Source organism: Bemisia tabaci, chromosome 2, assembly GCF_918797505.1.
Source record: "Bemisia tabaci chromosome 2, PGI_BMITA_v3".
NCBI classification, from domain to species: domain Eukaryota; kingdom Metazoa; phylum Arthropoda; class Insecta; order Hemiptera; family Aleyrodidae; genus Bemisia; species Bemisia tabaci.
The window spans coordinates 64,834,425-64,854,369 of NC_092794.1; the positions used below are offsets into that span (position 1 = coordinate 64,834,425).

Here is a 19,945-nt window from a genome sequence, read left to right on the forward strand (position 1 = left end):
GCACACCCTCATTTCTTCTAAAGTTTCTCTTTCTAGGGTTTTTTTTTACGTGTACTGAAAGTGACATGTCATTGAAAATGAAAGTATCGAACATCGATTTGTGGATTTTACATATCGATCTACGATAGTGGACTTCGACATTATTTGTTGGTAGACAATGTGCGCTACCAATCACGGAAAAAACAAGTTAGCGTTGAGCCCTAACAGTCCTAACACTCTAGGTAAAATAGTGCCAGCACGACTGGCAGTAGTGCTGAGCCCTGTAGCTTTAGGGTCCAGCCCTACAGATTTAGGAGCCAGCCCTACAGTTTTAGGGTCCATCCCTACTGCCTGTAGTTGGCGCTATTTTACCTAAAGTGTAAGGGCTCAGCGATAAGTCGTTTTTTCCGTGATGAGAAGTAAACAGCGCTTTTCTGTGAAGTGACCGGAAAAATGTGGGATCCAAACACCATGAATTGGTTAATTTATCCTGGATAGCCTTTTAAGCCAATGTGTTGATAAGTCCCATGTTTTTCACTTGAAGCCTGTGTTTATGCAAAGGACAATGGATATACTCTCTGTATTCACTAGAATTCGCAGCTTCTAAAAAAAGGAATCCGCTCCAAAGTTCAACTAAAACCCGCAACTTCCATGTCGGCGAAAAAAGAGTAGATGATACTGAGTCATCTAACTCCCCTCTAATTCTCATCGGTGAAATTTTTGCGCTTTGCAGGTGTTCGAAAAAACTTGTTAGTATGTAAAAGTTGTCAAATGAACTTAATCACCTGACGTGGAAGAATCATCGACCGATTGATACCTATTATACTTCGCGCTGATAAATTGCAGAGATATTCATGAAAAAAGTGATCTGTATTTTATAAACCGCGCGCATTCCTCCTCATTGATTTCCTCGTCATTTTTCTAATATCAGAGGGAGCCTAAGCTCTAGAACCAACTGCTGACTGAAAGCCGACGATTATGCAGATATCTTCCGCGGGTCTATACCTAAGCATCAACTGAAAATGACGGATGCCGCGAAAAATCTCTGAAAACTCTTTTCCTTATCGCGGAAAAGCTCAACGATAAAGGAGAATAATTCAGATGCTGCGATCCGAATTTGAGCTGTACACCTTGTCAGTAGTCTACTTAAATTATGAACCAATAGACAGCGATCGTGACTTCTAATACTACGGCTTAGCGTCAGAACTATTCGTATGATTTCAAAGTGTCTATAAATTCTAATCGGCACAATGTATCGACGATCCAAGAAAAAAAAATCTTCCTCTGAATAATTTATTCAGAGCCATACATCTCATACTTCGGTGTGGACCTCGTCGTGAAAGCTTTTGACCGGTCAATTCATATAGGGCATTATTAATCGTATAAGGGCTGCATTGGAATGTTGCCTTATCATAGTGGGGGTTTTGGCCTCGAAGTTGCACCTTTATTTCACTTTTATTTTCTTACCTCTACCCCCTCTTTCTTGTCGTTCTTGATTCTTGTCGGAGCACCAGGCCCCTCCAAGAATCGATACATTTTCATGGTTTTAAATGGAGAAAAAACGATGTTGGCAATTTTCTGGATTCGTCAATGCCCGCATGTACTTCCTGCCCCTATCTCCCTATTGTTATCAATTATTCACCGAACAAAAATAATAATTAAATAATTTAGACAGGAACTCCAAGTATTTATCAGATTTTAAACAGCGGGTGGATTTCTCAGATTTATCATGATCTCGCAGAGCCATAAATGACATTTAGACTTAGAAAAACGATGGAACAGGAAATGCGTTCCCGGAAAAAGTATTTGAAGTTGGGCTTTGACAAGAGACATGAGTAACAAGATATTCCTGTTCTCGCGCCATTGAAGTAGGTATCGCCTTTGACATTTGGATTACAATTGCAATAAGGAACCACCATCGCTGGCACTCCCATAATAGCACCTTTCTCCATAGGGAAACCAATGACATATATGTTGTTTCTAAAATGAGCCAGAAGTAGTGGTTCCTTATTGCAAAATGTGGTCCATTTGGTCACTACTTCGCTCAACGGAGACCGAGAGTCGTCTATAACTCTAAATTTTAGGTTTTCCGCCTGCTCTAAGATTTTTCAAAAAACATAGAGATCTACTGAGCAAACGATGGTGGCGCCACGTCGGTGCGTGGTGAAAAATCGCACTGATCACGTCATAGTGCATGTCTCAGTAATTAACCAATGCTGCGCGGCAACATGGGGACAATTGGGCGACTGTTTTCGTAGCATGCGAGAAGACTGTTCGACTCAAAAACAAGCGACGCGACGCCAGTCCGCAGCCCACAGCACAGCAAGCGATAACTTAATTGAAAAAACAAACTAACGCGCAAACAAACAAAATCCAATAGCACTCAGATTCAGGACTCTGGTTGGTTGCATTGTTCGTGGTATTCGCTTGATTTGTGACTGTTATCCTTCTCCGAAAGGACCCTCATTCGCGCAGGCAGCAGCGCTTTCGAGCAGTCTCAAGGAATCATTTCATGTTTGATGACCTACTAAGAGATCTCCTAAGTTTATATTTCTCAATGGCGGTTGATATACATTGCATTTTCCTAGCCTAGAATTATCAAGTTCTTATGATTATAAAAAAAATAATAAAAAACATAAACTTTAAATAACGACTCAAAAATTGTCTTTGTATGATTTGCCGGCTCTAACTTCATGCCATAGAGGTGCCACATTACATAGGGGAATCCACGCTAACCACCGGGCAGCGTAAAGTCCGAACTGGGAACCACTGCATTTGTGAGAATGGATCCGCCTTCATTTGACGAGATAGGCAAGACGAGCTCCCGAGAGCAGTAATAGTGGTATGTTGGCGCCTAAACCGTATTGCTAAAGAAAATTTATGTGAAGCCTGTTATTTTAATACCACTATTCAGACATGAAGGAGCCTGCCTTTTCCTATCCTGAAAAATGAAGGAAAATTAGTTCGATGCAGGATATCGTGAGGTTTTGATGCAAGTTTCGGCATATCATGTAATTTTTCGCTTTCTATCAATTATTATTTAACTTTACTGGGAATTTTTCCATTTCCTGATTACGAAAGTTGCAATCACAAGACACAATAACGATAACGAACGCATGCAAAGTTGAAGTGACGTCATCACTTAAGTTATTATCATTTACTTCTTGTCTCTTCTTCCGAAAGGCTCTTGGCGAACCAATAATAATTATCCCGAGTCTTTAGTGCCGCCTCTCGGATCCTCTCTTTAGAGAATCTTCTCGAGCATTTCGTCAGCCGCGAAAATATTTAAAATTATTCGTCAAATTCTTGAGCGAGTTATTCAAATCATCACTTGTAAGTGAACCTATCCAGTGAATTCATTCGCAGTGAAACGATTTTCGCATGGTTGCCATAATTTCATTTTTAAGTAAGAGCCTCATGCAACGGGCAAGGTATCGGTTGTGCGACTCACCGGTGAAGAAACGATATTCCAAAACGTCAGAGATCGATTTGCATATGGTTCAGAGTACATGATAATGCTCAAATCAAGCACACTATCTTTCTTCCAATTGCAAAAAAAAGGAAGAGAGAGGGGTAAGAGAGGGATAGATGGACATTTATGATCTAAACGAAAACATGACAATCGGAGCAGGGGTGGATACTGATTATTTCCAAACGCTTCCGACTTGTTTACAGAAGATTATTTTTCTCTCTGTTTTTCGATCGACCGAGTTCAAATCTTTTCCGGATATTAATCTCTACGGTCAATTTTAAATGTACGACTCGATTTACAGATGGATTGCGGAAGGTCGCTCTTGTCAAAAATTTTTTAGTTGCTGAGTCGTAAAATTGAATGAAAAAATTCTCAAATAATGGTTGATAGTTCCTCACGTTTTATAAGAAAAAATGATGTCCTACGACGATAAGCGGTACCTACTGACAGTTAACTGTCATTTGCAGTCATCATGTTTTTTTTCCGCACACAGTGGTATTATTTGAGTTTATTCAGCATAAGCACTTTGATACGCTAAATTTAAATAGAAGTATGAGGTAAATGAAGAATACTTTCAATGATGATCTCAAAATTTCATTTAAAAACTTACATGAATGGACGTTTTTAAAAAAGACCCCATTTACGCGGGCTTCCAAAGATAGTGCACAGAAGCGCCTTAAAACCTGTTGAATACCATACGACACACAATCTGGTTGAGTTGATTTGATTACAGTACCTCTTCTTCGCGTCATTATTGTTGTAGGTACATTTAATGTATTCAATATTGATTTCGACCAAAATATCCTAATTTTAGGCTACGGATAAAAGTGGTTCATCGCTACAGAGTATCACGGAGAAATATGAATCGCACCATTACAGGGAAAATTGCCCTTGACATGCACGAAAGATTAGAATGACACATGAAACCTTAATAAAATTTCATTATTTCAACACGGACTTTCTTTCTTTTCGTTCTTCTTAGTCATCATGGTGACGGTTCTTACTTCGCGACAAGGAAAAAGTTATCTCAAGAACGCTTTTTTTTGTCTCGCCGAAAAAAATTCTTTATAAAAAGAAAAATAATGGTTGAGGTAGGCACTAAGAAAATTTTCTACTTGTGATTGTGATTTGATTCCTCCGTGGGAAAGTAAAGTTTCAATGCCTGGGACGCTTTGATTTTCCGTGTCTCTTCTCTCTAAGCGTTGCATGTCTCAGCAACTTATCTTTCCAAGGTGGAAAATGGAAGAAAACCAATTTTAGAAACGAGCAATCTCCACAGAAAATCGTCGACATTGCGGAAGGTGCAGGTTTGAGTACAATACGCTGCTAAAAACTGAAGTTTACAGTCAATGAGGCATGATCTAACTACCTATTTAAACACAAACGCTGTGTAATTACCTATTCAACAAGTTTTGAAAATCGGCCGATAAGGATCTCATTATGCCTAGATTCGCTATTCTTGCAGCCTCACATTGTTTTATCGACGTCAAAGTTCGTCATTAATTTGTTTTACGTCAACGGAGTAATCAAAACCAAAGTGTTTCGAAAGATTATGAACACCTCGCTGGCAGAATTGCAAATCAAGGCCGTTCAGAGCAGAGAAGGTTTTTTCAGGTAGCTCGACTACTTTGGGACTTCAATGCTAAATGGGGCCAAAATTATGAAAATATACCCCGTTTCTAGTACAAGAAAAGACAAGTAAAAAGACATTTCGACGGTGAAACTACCATACCACGTAGCTCGTTCGCGGTGTTGAAAATCTCCGTTCCAATTGAATTTTTTTGAAGGAGAACGAAACAGTATAATTTCTTGAAATTTTCAGAGAGTTTTCTTCGCACAGGAAAAAATGAACAGGGAAGTTTTTAAGAATTACCTTTGAGTTGTTTTTTATTTAAAAAATGAAGCAAGATAGGAAGTCTACAAAGTTGCAAACCAAGATACGCGGCCAGTGGCGTGGCACGAATTGCGATATATCAATTGTTATGCCATTTAAACCTATGGAGAAGGATCCATAAACAGGGCTTTCGCAGCGAACACCTTAATAATCGATTCTTTACCATAGGTTTAAATGGCATAACAATCGATACATCGCAATTCACGCCACGCCACTGTACGCGGCCTGACACTTTCACCGTCGATTTGCTTTTCAATTATAACTTCATAATCATATTGGTGCATTTTCGAATGTTTCTTTCATTAAGTCACGATAATTGCGGTTTTTTGATTTTTATATGCAAATGACTCATCTCTCATTCTCCTCTTTTCTTTCCCATTTTTGCAATTACATTGAGCGATGATTTTCATAGCGAGAATAAGTTCGCTACATTTAATAGTGCTTTTTCCGCCTATGGGTGAGTTATTCTTCATGTGTCCATTATACTAACAATAAGTGATTTTCAATTTTCGTCATCGGATGATCAGTAGTCTTTGTTCCATCAGGTAATTTGTGCTCTTTTCTCTTTTGTCCTCACAATGTGTAAAACTATCATCAGAAAATTAAAATATCCTTTCGGACAAGCGCATCCTGTGCGAACAGGTAGATACTCATTCAGGAGAGGTTTTCGAGTACAGTCTGTCAACTTGACAGTCACACCACCGTGTTAAGTGCATCAGAATACACTGATGTGTACCTACTTGAAGTTCACGTCACGAACATATTAATGAGTTGTCGGGCGATATTAATCGATTTGTTTTTAAGAAAAAAAAAGAAAAGAGCCGTCTTTAAAACGAAGGAAACTATCGAAAACTGATCAATCGCCGTTGTAGTTCCAGCGAGTCTCCTCGAGTGAAGAGTGAAGGAGAAAAGTCACTGACAATGAAAGGATGAGTAGTTTGGGCGGCGTTGCCAGAGGAGTCAGGAAAAATTGCCCATCGCAACTGCTTTGAAATTTTCGAAGGTCACTCCTCCGGACTCAAATTTTTCGAAATTTGATAAACTTCATTCGTGATTGTGCCTTCCTCCTCCCTTCCCCATGAGAAATTCCTAGCTACGCCACAGATGCGGTGACTGATGAGCAACTCTTTGAGTGTAAAATTCGCAATTTGATAATGCCGAGGTGAGCAATTTGCTTGGCGGGTTCTGGAGTTTTTTTTGTGTAAATTATTTATGTATGTTTGCCCAGGAGCAGATTGGCTCCAAATTTTTATGGGGCGGGCCCCTCCGAAGGTACTCTTAGGGGCCTTGCCTGGAAAGGCTTCTGGGGTCCTCTCCCGGAAAATGTTGAAAATTATGCCCCTCCTAATTCAATTTTAAGTTATTTTTCATTATTTTTTCAAAAATGACTGGAGAAAAAAGCGAACAGCCCAAAATTATACTCTAAAACGCTATACTATTATGCGCGGAGTCTCCAAAATATATTATCCTCGTCAGAGGCGGATCCAGCAATTTGGCAACACCGGATTTCCTCTATGTAAAGCTATGTTAAATAATCGATTCTTGTCGGAGCACTTGCCCCCTCTAAGAATCGATACATTTCCATAGGTTTTAATGCAGAAAAGCAACGTTGCCAATGTGCTGGATCCCCCAATGATCCTCGTATAGAGGTTCGCTATACAGGTACTCTAATAGAGGTAAGGAAATAGGGAAACACGAACCTGATACTGTCTTGAGCGCTGTCGGCGACGCCTCCTAAAGTTGCCTCCCTCGAACATGCGGTCGGCGATGACAGGGTCGAGTGTCCAGTAGCATCCCTTTCCGCGGGACTTCTCCCGGTCCTTGGGGATTTTGACGAAGCACTCGTTGAGGCTGAGGTTGTGTCTGATGGAATTCTGCCAGCCCTCCCGGTTATCCCGGTAGTAAGGGAACCTATCCGTGATGTAGCGGTAGATCCCTGCCAGGGTCATCCGCTTGGTCGGCGCGGAGTCTATGGCCATGGCGATCAACGCCACGTAGGAGTAGGGCGGCTTCTTGCATGCTGAGTTCTCCGCCGAGCAGACCTGACTGCTCTCCGTTCCGTAATTGCTCTGAAACAAGGGGTAAAGAAAGAACAATTATTAGGCTGCGCTCAAAATTAATATCTATAGTGATTCAAGAGGCGCTTTCATCTTTATTTAACCACCTTCCAGCCATTTTAATATGGTTGACTATCTTTTATTCTAAACGACAAATAATAGGTGCCTTCAATCCAGTGGATATACAATTTGAGCTACTCGGGTGTTGATATAGTTGTATCACGCAGTTTGGTGATGTAGCTATGGTGAGAGCGGGTTCGATGGGTATGAGATGAACGCACAGTTCGTCACCTCCTGGCCAAAGTATCACAAGCGCCATGTAACGTTTCAAAATTTCAGCCGCTAGTACATTTTTTACAGATAGAATTGCTGGTTGATTCCATTTGAAAATTTCACTGTATATTATCGGTAGCACAAAGAAAATCAGTGTAATTTTCGGACAGCTTCATTGATCAATTTCTCTGTGAAAAAACAAAATGACGGCGGAAATTTTGTAACTTTGCCTGGCTCTTGTGATACTTTGGCCGGAATGTGACGATTTTGTCACCTTCCGGCAAAAGTATCACAAGCGCAATTCACGTCTAGACGCTATGTTGCCGGACATCTCAATATTGTTTTAATTTTTTCTAAAATTGTTTTGCACATTCTTTCACGTTCAAGGATTAATCTGAATAAAAAAAGAAATATTGGATCAAATTTTCAAGTGACTGCTTATTAGTTTTTCCGTAAAAAAATCTGGCAAGTTTAAGAGTTAGGCAACATAGCATCTGAGCTTAGTTGACGCCTGTGTTACTTTCGCTGGAAGGTTACGATTTAGAGGCCGTCTATAAATTGCGCAAGGCACCTAGGTTTGGTTTCCAAAAAAAATTTTCGGACCGTACAACACGTGCCACATTTGCACTGGAAAAAAACTCCGGCCGTGGAAGCCGTACGTACGGACTAGATATACCGTCCGCGTTCCGGGCGTAGCACCCGGAATAGTTGAAGCCATGACTCCAGCACCCGGAACTTTCGGCTTCTGAGCCCGGAACGGACGGTTTGTCTATATAGGCCGTTACTTTTTTTTCACTGCGGAATTTAAGAATTCGGCTATATCATATGTGAAATCCTCCTCCTGGCGACTTACATGTTTATCCGCATTTTTGGCACTGGAAATAAAATAGATCTCATTTTTGACGGTAGTAATAATGAGGTCGGATTAATTTACCAAAAAAATTGGAGGTCACGCTAATTTCCATCGCAGACAGGTTGCGAAACAAGCTGCCCAAGATAGATCACCAAAAAGAAGGAGAGGCGAGATACGGCCAAAAATTAAGGCCCTATCATAGTTTGCTCTCGAGGAAAGCTCTCAAGCACCTGTTCGATAATCCATCCGACGCGAGCTATTTATAATAACAATTAAAGAGCGATAAAAAGCTGTGCGAACTCAAGGAACTTAATCGGACCGCGGGAAGGGGGAGGGGGTTAGATAGCGTTAATGACTGTTAGTATCAAGTACTTTAGCTTGGAGCTTTGCAGACAGGCAGACTCTATGTACAAGTACGAAAGCTGTTGCTTTCTCTTTTTTCCTTAAGCGTTGTTGCATTTCGTCTGTCTGCAATTTAATTGGATTTTTCTTTACTCAATCTCCGCACCTCGAAAATTTCTTCAGTCACGCTGCTTGTAAATGAAAATTTGGGGACGCTGAGAACATGGGTGGATTTACATATTTGCCGCCCCCACGACTTTCTTACCGTGGATGGGGGATGGTGGTCATGCCTCAACCACGTAACATGTCGCGATTCTCGAAAGTTGGCAATTCTGTTGTTCCTCCATCTGAATGTATATTAAACAATCGATTTCGGGGAGGCAGCGTGCCGCGCCGAACATCGAGCTTTTTAGTGGATTTAAATGGAGAAAAAACAGTGTTGCCAACTCGCAAAATCGCCACTGCTCATTTAACTAATGTGATCGATGAAGCTCATATAGATGTCCAGATCAGAAAATCTATATTGACTATGGATTCAGTCGCCAAACCCAACGTCAGCATTTTTTGAGAGACTCAAAATTATCGAAGAACAACTTGGAGATAGTGTTTCAATACAGCCCCGAAATTTATTTTCATGATTAATGGTATCCTAAAATATGCCGTTTGAAAGTTTTTTCCATCATTTTCCGAGGATAAAGTGCTTCATTGCGCACCAAGTTAGCTAATTAGAATTTTAGAAAACTTTAAAAATACCTCTTTTTTGATTCCTCGTCAGATGTACAGATGTTGAATAAATATGTCATTTCAACGAGAAAAATTTGGAAGACTTCCAGAAACGATCAACAGGATTGTTAAATCGCAATGAGTCTCATCATCGTCACACATTGCATCATTTTTTAAACCCGTTACATCATGTTAATCGACTTTAAAATAACAACATTCATTTTTTATGCATGCGGTGCGGTGCGCGGCGTAGGTCATGGATTCGAAATAAGCGTCAGAAGATGACGCTGTTGCGTTTGCCAAATATTCGTCGGGGAAAATTTTAGCAGCTGTTATAAAACGAGGAACTGGCCGCAAGGGAGAGGAAGAATCGGATTGTGCTGATTGTGGGATATTGCAACCTTGAGATCATGCCTTTTGCGATACGATGGACAATCATAATATTTTTCAAATATGCATGAATTGCACGGCTCATTTTGGCACCGTGGCATGAAGTTTACACTTTTCACAAATTTGTGGGTATAGTGTCTTTCCATATAACCTTAACAGGTTTATTTATGTTGCTTTCGAGCGTTTTCAAGAAAGAGAGGACACTATAAATCATACCGGGAGTATTTACATTGTCAAACGAGCCCGAAATTTCACATTTTAATTGATTTTCACGAGCTGACGCGATTGAGGCTGTTGTACCGACGCCACTTTTTCGAAACTAAATAAATGTAACGGACAATGTGGCAGTTAGCGTTGAGGGCGAATTAGTTTGACCCGAAGGTGAATTTGTCTTACCACAGCGCTAATTTTACAGCTAGTGCTGTTTTCCAATTCTGGTTCGCGCTCTAGTAAAGTCAAGTCAGCGTATGAAGCGAATTGATTGGTGCTTCAGTACAATAAATTAGTTCTGAAGCCTAATTTTGATTCTACTTGGCGAGAACTTACCAAATTAGTTCTCAACGCTAACTACTTTTTTTTCAGTGTACTAACGGGAAGACCAGATTGACCCATAAAATCTTAGGTAAGCTATTGTAAGGGGACTCGTTTACGTTTACGGATGTTTCCTGTTGAAGACCACTCATTTTAGCCATTATAAATGAGCCGTACCAATAGATAAAACATTTAGCGTCAACCCTAAATTATCAAATTAAAGCATAATCTAGGTCATCCTGAATTCTTATCATGTGCGAATAAAAGTTCGCGAATGAGTGTTTTCTTCATGCTTGGTACTTATACATATCCCAAGCTTACTCTGCCCACTACTTCCGTTGGTATATGGAAACACGCACTTTGAAACAATGAGATTATTCCTGTTGTTTGCATGAGAAATTTCTGTAGTAGCATCTCCAACAAGAATTCCCGTTAAGTAAGATTACTTGGACGTGTTCAACTGGAAATCCAGAATTAGCCCGCATTTCACGTTATCGAATTGCCTTTTTTAGCACAGAGAACTAAAATACCTAGCGCCTATAAACATTGAATTTATCATAAAATATACTCGCAAAATCTCAATTTCCTGCGTTGCTTAGTTTGCTGTCGCAAAAATAAAACATCGATGAAAATTAGGCAACATCTGATGTTGATGCAGTTAAGCTGATTCTGATAAATTCGTCTATATCCCTCGAAATTTTTAGTTTACATTGTAAAAAAAAAACTCTGGAAGAAACGCAAAAGAATATACATCATTTTTTGAGAATTCGTCATTTATAAAAAGAAACTCGGCATTTTCTGAATGCTCTTACTGCGTTTTCCCCCAGCATAGCAGCACTATACTGCCCTTCTTAAGAACGCCGTATGAACCACCAGGCGTTGCCAAATTTCCTTCGACAAATCACGAATTTTCAGGGAAATCTGTGAATATTTCTACTCCGATTTTTTACAGGATTTCGTTCGTAAATAAATCTAAAAATTCTGAAAATTCAATGAAAAATATTCATAACTTTCTTTAAAAATAAACAGAGAAACAACTTAAAACGGGACTAAGGCCGCAAATAATAAAAAGAAACACATAAAATAAAAGTGAGTCTCACAATAACAACGGTGAGGCTCATAGTGTCCTTTCTTTTAATTTTTCTTGTTTTTTGCCGGTTGAAAATGCGGGCGTGATCCCTGCGAAACGTCCCGGGTTTCTTATTTTATTTTATGTGTTTCTTTTCATTATTTCCGGCCTTAGTCCCGTTTTAAGTTGTTTCTCTGTTAATGTTTCGGGCCGATTAAGTTACTTTTTTTTAAAATAAATACTTTCGATGAAAAAATTTGGCAATATTCGAATGCTCTTGCGTCGTTTTTACGAAGCACGACAGTATACTACCCACTTTACAGAGGGTTAGGAATGTGTCATCACCCGGCAACACCACCTTTGAGAACAATCATTCATTTCATCCATTCCCTACTCCATGACAACGCTGTTTGCCAATCACCCCCCGCCCCCCACCCCCGGAGGGTGAGGTAAGTGAAGAGGCCAGAAGGAAAGCAACACCATGAGAAAGGTAAACACGAAAGGAGGAGAATGGAACGCACACAACACACGGCACGTAAGGGGCGACTGTTAAAACAGAGGGTTGTTGATTTCGTCCACACTTCGTATCGAGAACACGGTTGTGAATCACCCCCCGGTTCACCTAGAGTCGCAAATACCGCGACGCCACTGCGCGCCGCAAGATTACACCCCAAACCTTCAGCGGACCGATTATTGGAACCATGTCAGCCCGACACGACAAGACAAAGCCCTATCTTAACCATGCAATATATCGGAATTCGATGTCTTATCGGGCTGGTTTAAATTTCAATAATCGGCCCGCAGGTGCGCATCCGCGAGCAATTAAGGGTGGATCCTCACCACTTTTAAGGCAGATTTTCTAGTCTGTCCATCAGTGAGGGCTGTTAGAATTTTTTTCGGCGTATATGTAGCATACCGCTTTTGCAATCGTTTCGACCCTCTATGTATCGAGTGCCTGAGTTGCTTACCGAAAAGTGACTGGCGGGCTCGCTCTGAATCTTTGAGATCTTGTAAAAAAGTTACTAAGGCTTCAATCTTTTAGGTTGATTGATTTTCGTTATTCTATGTATTTTCTTAATGGAAATCCTAGAGATGAGCGAGCTCCATTATTTAGGTTTTTTTTTTTTTTTTTTTTTTTTTTTTTTTTTTTTTTAATATTTATAAAAACGCGCCACGCTGTTAAGCATATATAAGAAAATCAAACGAACTGATTCGAAAATGGCTGAGCAGTTCAGCCATCCTTAAATATGAATATCACTCCTCCATTTTGATTAAAACGTTCCTTTGACACATCTATCAGCCTTGGTTACTCTGTGCTTGGCTGACATACGAGAAGGCGTAACTACACATTGAGATGAGCCCGGAAAAGCATTGAGTTGTATGGACGTCAGGGTTCATTGCAGAGTGTAGTTACGCACTTGTGTCGAGGAGGCGACGATGAGGCAACCTTGCCTCTAATATTTCATTCACTTTTCCACCCTACTTTGATAAAACTCAAACTTTTGACTATTTAAACAATCAAAAATTTATCTACAACTGATATAGCGATAACACATAGTACTAACCGAAGTATAGACTTCATTGCTTCCCCAGCTGTCTGAAGATCAACATTTTTATCATAAAAAAAAAAAAAAAAAAAGAAGCAATAGTGAGGACCACTCTGTATTAAATACATTATGTCCTTTTATTCAGGTGGGTTAGAGCCTTATTATGATTAGTTTTCAATTTTTCAAAGTCCGTTTTCCTTTTACTGTTTAATGTGTTACAGAAAGCACTATGGACATTGTACGACTTATCATTCTTCCTCTTCAGCGAGTGGAAGGAGGGGAGGGGAGGGGAGGGGAGTCAAAGCATCTGCAGATTATAATATGATGACTTAATTCCCATAAAAAGATAAAAAAAATAATAAAAAAAAAATCCTTTGACCGATCGTTTTTCAGCTATGTAAATCAATTACGGACGCAGCTCAAACAGATTTACGTAGGTGCACGTATCAGCAAAAGAAGTTAATTTGTGAAGATAGTGCTATCTACTAGGTCAAACTGGACTGATGCAAAAGAAGCATGGTAAAAAATGAAAATAATCAGAAAACATGGAAATTAAGAAGTGCCGAAGTTTAAGCGTTTATCTCTGTGGAGATGATGTAATAAATCGCGGATTTAGACTTGTAGCTGCACGGAGCTGTAAAATTGGCGATGAGATTTTTTACTTTTCGCAACCTACTATTTCTCATGTATTACATTCAAGGGAGGAAAAATGAAAACGACATGAGCATAAAAAACTCCGGTAGGAAACTGAAGGACTTTCGAATTTTTGCTGCAAGTATATTTTTCATATGAATCACTTGTTTTCAAAAGGGATCAAGTCCTTTTTTACATGAGCCTTGGCTTGCATAAAAGGTTGTACTAACTAGGACTCATCGAGCAATGAACCTGTTCCCTTTTGAAAACAACTGATTTTATATACCTATGAGTCAGTATTTTTTATTTACATTCGCACAAACATTGTTCAATCACGTCGCGGTGTTGCACACGTTTTTCCACAAAAAAATTCCTAATAAACTATGAAAATTCTTTGAACATAACAGGAAAATCTGTCAAAGAATATGAGAAACTCATCAGTAATCATTTTCAGAGAGAATGTGTCAAATAACATCATGTTATCGTCACTGAAAAACTTCCATATTTTCCATTGAAAGATATGAAGTAAAAAATTAGTCAGCGTCAAAATTCTTTTTTTATCTTTTATAAATTCTACATTACCTTTAGCTTGAACGCAGGATCAAGTTTTACGTATCGGCGATGCTTCTTATGTTTCAAAAAATTCAACGCGAAAGGATGGGCACATTTATAGAAGAAATGGTGGTCTCCTAAACAATAATTGACATTCGAAAAATATGATGAGAAAATGACTTGAATACGCGGAAGTAATGTGTCTGTTTCATTTTATTTCATAATTTTTTTTGAAAATTGAACCTTTCACAGCTGCAACTGAGGCAGAAATTGTGGCGAAGAATGACCAAGCCTTTAAGGTAATTACAGTTTGTTCTTATTCTCCCTATTTTTCTTTTTGAATTGTCTAGATAGTCGAAAAAGCTACCCACCATGTGTGATGGAAGGAGTTCTCATAATCTTCGGAGATATTCCTGAAAAAAAAAGGAAAAAAATGTTGTCAGCCCTTCCCAATGAGGGCTTACAGCATGAAGTGTTCGAATTTTATCAAAATTCGAAAACCCATCGTATTTGATAATAATGGATCCAAATTCATGTGCCTTCCTCACTTTTAATACACGAAAGGGGATAAAACCGCGAAAATGAATTTATCCTCTTTCTGGGCCAAAAAGAAGTCAAGTTTTGCCTTCTTGGCAAAAATCAAGGAGAGAGAAAGTAGAGGGGACTTTCTCTACACTTGTAACGTTTCTTATCCAAGTGAACTAAATTTTTTGGTACTTTATTGATAATGTGAGTCATGAGGCGTACTACTTTTCAGCGCGTTCGTACGCGGGCTCAATTCTTTCTAGATATTTGTTTATTTTTAAATCGACACTTCCGCGGAGATACGATTAATGAGAACAATTGATTCCAGTGTAAAAACAACCTTATCTTACTTTCGTTTGTTAGCTATTCATAGCAACACAAATCTCACCAACACACACGTAAAAACCTTACATTTTTATAACATACTTATGTTTACAGGCGCAAAGATGTCATTCCTGTAACCTTTGGCCTCTTTTTACAGTGCAGCTTGTGTGTTTTCCCGAAAACAAAATATTTGCCTGGCTTCAGATCTGTCCGTTGCCAAGTGATCGTCCATCCCGTTGGTGAACAACGGGAGAAAATAGCTTCAATTCCTAGACTCAATAACACCGCACAAGTGAAGTTGCCATTGAACTGCATTTAATTACTGATTAATCCAATTGAAACCGTTTATAATCGGAAATCAATCGCCAAGTCTGGCAGGTTATTATTTGTGTGGCCTGATAATGGTTGATACTGATTATTATTATTACGACTGATGTATTGAAGAAATACTTTTGATATAAAGGAAAAACAGGAAAAGAGAACAATTGAGAGAGGGGCATGCGTATGTTTTTTATTGCCTTTACTGAGGTTTAAAAAAATCCTCTTTCCAGAGACAAGACTTGCTTTCTAAACCAGTGATTTCTAAGGCTAAAGTTATCTTAAGGTTCGTATTTTATAATTTTGTTGTGTAAGAAAGAATTATCGAGCTCGGGAGGTGATTTTCCCCTTATTTTCGACTTTCATCATCTTCATGAAAAAAATTTAAAAATTAGACGAGGTCTCAATGAAATCTAAGTTTGCCAGTTGCGTATCCCGTGTACTCTTGTAGCATTGACTGTTCAATGACTTTAAAATTCCTAACGTAGAAAAAGTCTTTTAAATGTACGAGTTGAGAAACTCTTTCATTTCTTTTTTAAATGAAATTGACGTGAAAAACGTCTAAAAAATTAGCCTCAAAATGCTGGTAAAATAAAAAACACTCTTATTGATGCTAAGCACAGAACAAATTGCAAAATAGACGTGCAAAATAAAAATCTAAAAGTTCAAATATATACAATTTTTGTCCCAAAAGTTCGGTTATTTGAACCAAATCACTTTGAAATCACTTTGGTGTTCAATGTTCAATATACCGAACCATTTTTCGACGTAAATTTTTAATATAGCAAGAGACTAACTTCTGTTTCTAGAAATGGAATGCGTATTTTTGCTACTCAGCTTTCGGTATACTCGGAGCGTGCGCTCAAAAGTTGAAAGCTTGTTTACGATGAAGCGTGCGTCCGCAAGAAAGAAATCTATTGCCCGTGAAGAGGAGCGAAATAATGGAGTATCCGCTGAAATATTAAATAGTTATTCACGAAATATTTCTCCCCTCATTTTCTAACAGAAGTCACACTTAATTATGCTACATGCGTGAATAGGTTTTTTTTTTTTTTTTTTTTTTTTTTTTTAATATAAAAAAAATTCAATTAAAGTAAAAAAAACCTCCTTCAATATATATGCTATGGCGCGATACTCTGAGGTGGCTTAAACCGGCGAATACTGGCTTGTAACGAAAGCGTCGGATCCGGATTCGTTCAGTGGCGTGGCGTGAATGATCGATTATCGATATTTCCCTATTTGAATCCGTGGTAAAGAATCGATTATTAAGGCGTTCGTGCGAACGCCCTGTTAATCGATCCTTTACCATAGGTTTCAATGGCAGATCAATCGATAAATCGCAAAGCACGCCAAGCCACTGGATTTGTCAATTTTGAAGTACTGAAAGTCGTACTTTGAAATACTCTCGTACTTGAAGCATTAATTCGCTGGAGCTATCTGCGGGGGAAGAGTGTGGAAGGAAATTACTACCACAAGTAAAGTTAGTACTTCCTCTCTCAGTCCTCTAGAATCTTGCGGGAGAGGGGGAAGGGGACAAGGGAGAGGACAAGTTCAACGCTAAAATTTGTTGATTTGGAACTAGTTATTAAGAGTATCACTTCTTCGGGAGCACTGAAAAAATTGTCTAATTTAAACGGTCTTAGTTTCAAAAATATCGACAATACAACTGCTTTTTTATACTAAATAATACTTGTATTGTTTTCAAGTTGCACGAGCTTATTATAAACATGATTTTTTTCTAGATTTTTCTCTTTTGATTTGATAAGAGGTAATTGTTGTTTTGCTGATTTTTTTCTTCTTTTTTATTCGTTTCAGTTCCACAAACAATAAGTTTCAGTGAGTTGAGTTTTGTAGCCCTGATAGTCGATTTAGTGGAAACGAAGTCACGTCATACTCAAATGTTCATGTCAAAGTAACAAGTTTGAAAAAGCAACTCTTCAAGGGGAGGATGAGTCAAATTATGTTCAATGTCAACGTCTCCCGCCTCCTCTCGTCTCACGTATGCGTGACTCCCATAACTCCCCTTCCCCAAATAGTACATAAACATTTTCGCTCTCTTTTTTTAATCATCAAGAAAAAAGAATGAGGAGAAAAGAAAAATTAAAAATCGAGAATTAAAAATGGGAGGCTACCCGTAACGAATGAACTAAACTTAACCGAACTTTTTAAAGGTACCATCGAAATTCAAATTTAATTGACAGCTGCTCCTCTGTGCATTTTGTTTCAAAGAGACACTAGTCAGCTCAGGCCCGGATTTACCTACTTGCCGCCCATAGGCCGCCTGTATTTTTCCGCCCCCTTCTCATTCGTTTTGAAACATCAATAGATCGTATTCGACAGTGGTTCGATGTATCGTTGGGTTCAAAACAATAGAACATACCCTTAAACAAAAATTTTAGGATTTAATTCGGAAAAGCTGAATATGATAAAATCACTAACAATTTCACTTTTCATTGCCATTTGGTACTCGAAAGAATAACAATTCGATCACATAAGACCCGTTACCTCAGATTTCTAAATTGACTTTTGAGGCTGTGGTTACATATTAACCCAATCGATATCCATATAATCTCACCTGTGTGATCTGTCGAATACGATCTATAAAAACCATTATGTGAACGTGCCGGTGGAGGAGGGGTGTATGAGACGCGTTTACTCGTGTTGGCCACATTTTTTGCGAAAGCCCTGTCAACGCTAACAAAAGTTCAGTTCCGTAAATCCATCTCTGTTTGGACAAGGCCTTCCATTTATAAAAAACGAACGAAAAAATTATGAAAGAACAAACACAAACGTGGTTAATAATTTCAACTTCCGCCGCTGCCCGACCGCACTGTGTTGGCGCAATGCGTGAAGTATTCATGCAGTCTCGTAGGCGCTATGCGTTTCACGCCGACCGCTGCTGACCACACTGTTTGGCGCAATGCGTGAAGTATTCATGCAGTCTTGTAGGCGCTATGCGTTTCAGGCCGACTGCTGCTGATCGCAGTATGTTTGACGCATTGCGTGAAGTATTCATGCAGTCTTGTAGGCGCTATGTGTTTCAGGCCGACCGCCGCACCGCTCCGTTCCAGGTCAAATTGAGTGTTTGGTTTCTCTCTTAACTCGACTAGTTAATGGTAATGTCTCTTGTATCACCGAAAGACGACGAAATTAGAAATTACTATACTTTCACACTCAAGAAATGAGAGATTTTGTCGCCTTTTTCGTTTGTAATTTATTTTCTGAATCCGATTTTTCTCTCTCTTTTTTTGATCCCTACATTCAAAAAGATTGCAAAATTTGCCGCCCCCTACATTTTGCTGCCATGGGACGTGGCCCATGTGGCCACCCCCTTAATCCGGCCCTGAGTCAGCTTAATGTTTTCATGTCTACATTTTTCGATTAGACTTGATCTTCTTATTGCATTCCTATCTAATTAAACTCCATTCACGAAGACTCATTTTCTCAACCACTTGATGTGCTTCAACTAGTTTCGTGTGGTAAAACAAAAAAAAAGCTCTGAAAAATTGAAACAAATGTCACACTTGTAAAACTTACTGAAACACACAGATTGTGAAATAGAATAGTTTTAATCCCGCTTTACGAAGTTACAGATTTTCAGTCATACTTAACCCATATGAAATACACCTGAGACGCTTGTCTTTTCAAAAAACGTATTTCTATTGCTCAAAATGTCGTCGTCTATTTTCTTCTAATAGTTCAGCTGAAAGTTTTATGAACAAACATCAAGTACGAGTAATATCTTCCAGAAAAATCAAATGTAGGTAAAATATGAAATTTAGAGTCCCCGCTGTTAAGCTATCCAGCAGCCATTCTTGTTTTACGATCGACATTAATTTGATCTATGACCTATTCGAAAATCTTGTCTCGGGGTACCTTTTAGGAAGAGTAGGCCCATAGATGGACCCACCTCTGATTGGCTTAGCAATGGTGCCATGCCTTCATTGAGCTCTTAGGACGAAAAAGAAAAATGGCGGAAGTTGTATGCAGATGATTTTAATGTGCAGATAATGAGGTATTATTTGCTTGTATTGTCGTGAACTATACTCAAATTACACAGTTAGGCGGCTATAATTGAGGGGCCTGGAGGACAAGGCGCATAAGTACAGTTTTTGAAAACTTGAGGTATATTCATGAACTCATCTAAAACTAGTTTGAAATTATATTCTATGGAAAATTCGCGATTAAAATCCAAATTTAAAGCATCGAAAAGTGGGTTAGGACTCCCTTTCCGCCATAATGCTTCATGTAATTTCGAACCATTAAACACGTATTTCTTAAGATAGCAAAAACTGCACTTTTGCGCCTTGTATTCCTTGTAAGCCCCTTAATTAGTTTTCAAATGTGCATGACATTTGAAAAAATCTAATGACAAAGTTGTTAACAGGTGCAGCAGGTGTTACGTGTTAAAAGGTTGGCAACGAATCCTTCTCACCCGCTCCCACCTAGAGCTGCCGCCTTTT

At 39.0% G+C, this 19,945-nt stretch overlaps 1 protein-coding gene across 1 annotated transcript in view; it reads right to left on the bottom strand.

Moving 5' to 3' along the window:
- LOC109039629 (uncharacterized) overlaps nucleotides 1-19,945 on the bottom strand; it is a 44,818-nt gene that overhangs the window by 2,876 nt on the left and 21,997 nt on the right. Inside the window, exon 2 of the mRNA XM_019055205.2 lies at nucleotides 7,046-7,414. Coding sequence (XP_018910750.2) covers nucleotides 7,046-7,414 — 369 coding nt within the window. The remainder of the gene's footprint in view (nucleotides 1-7,045; nucleotides 7,415-19,945) is intronic.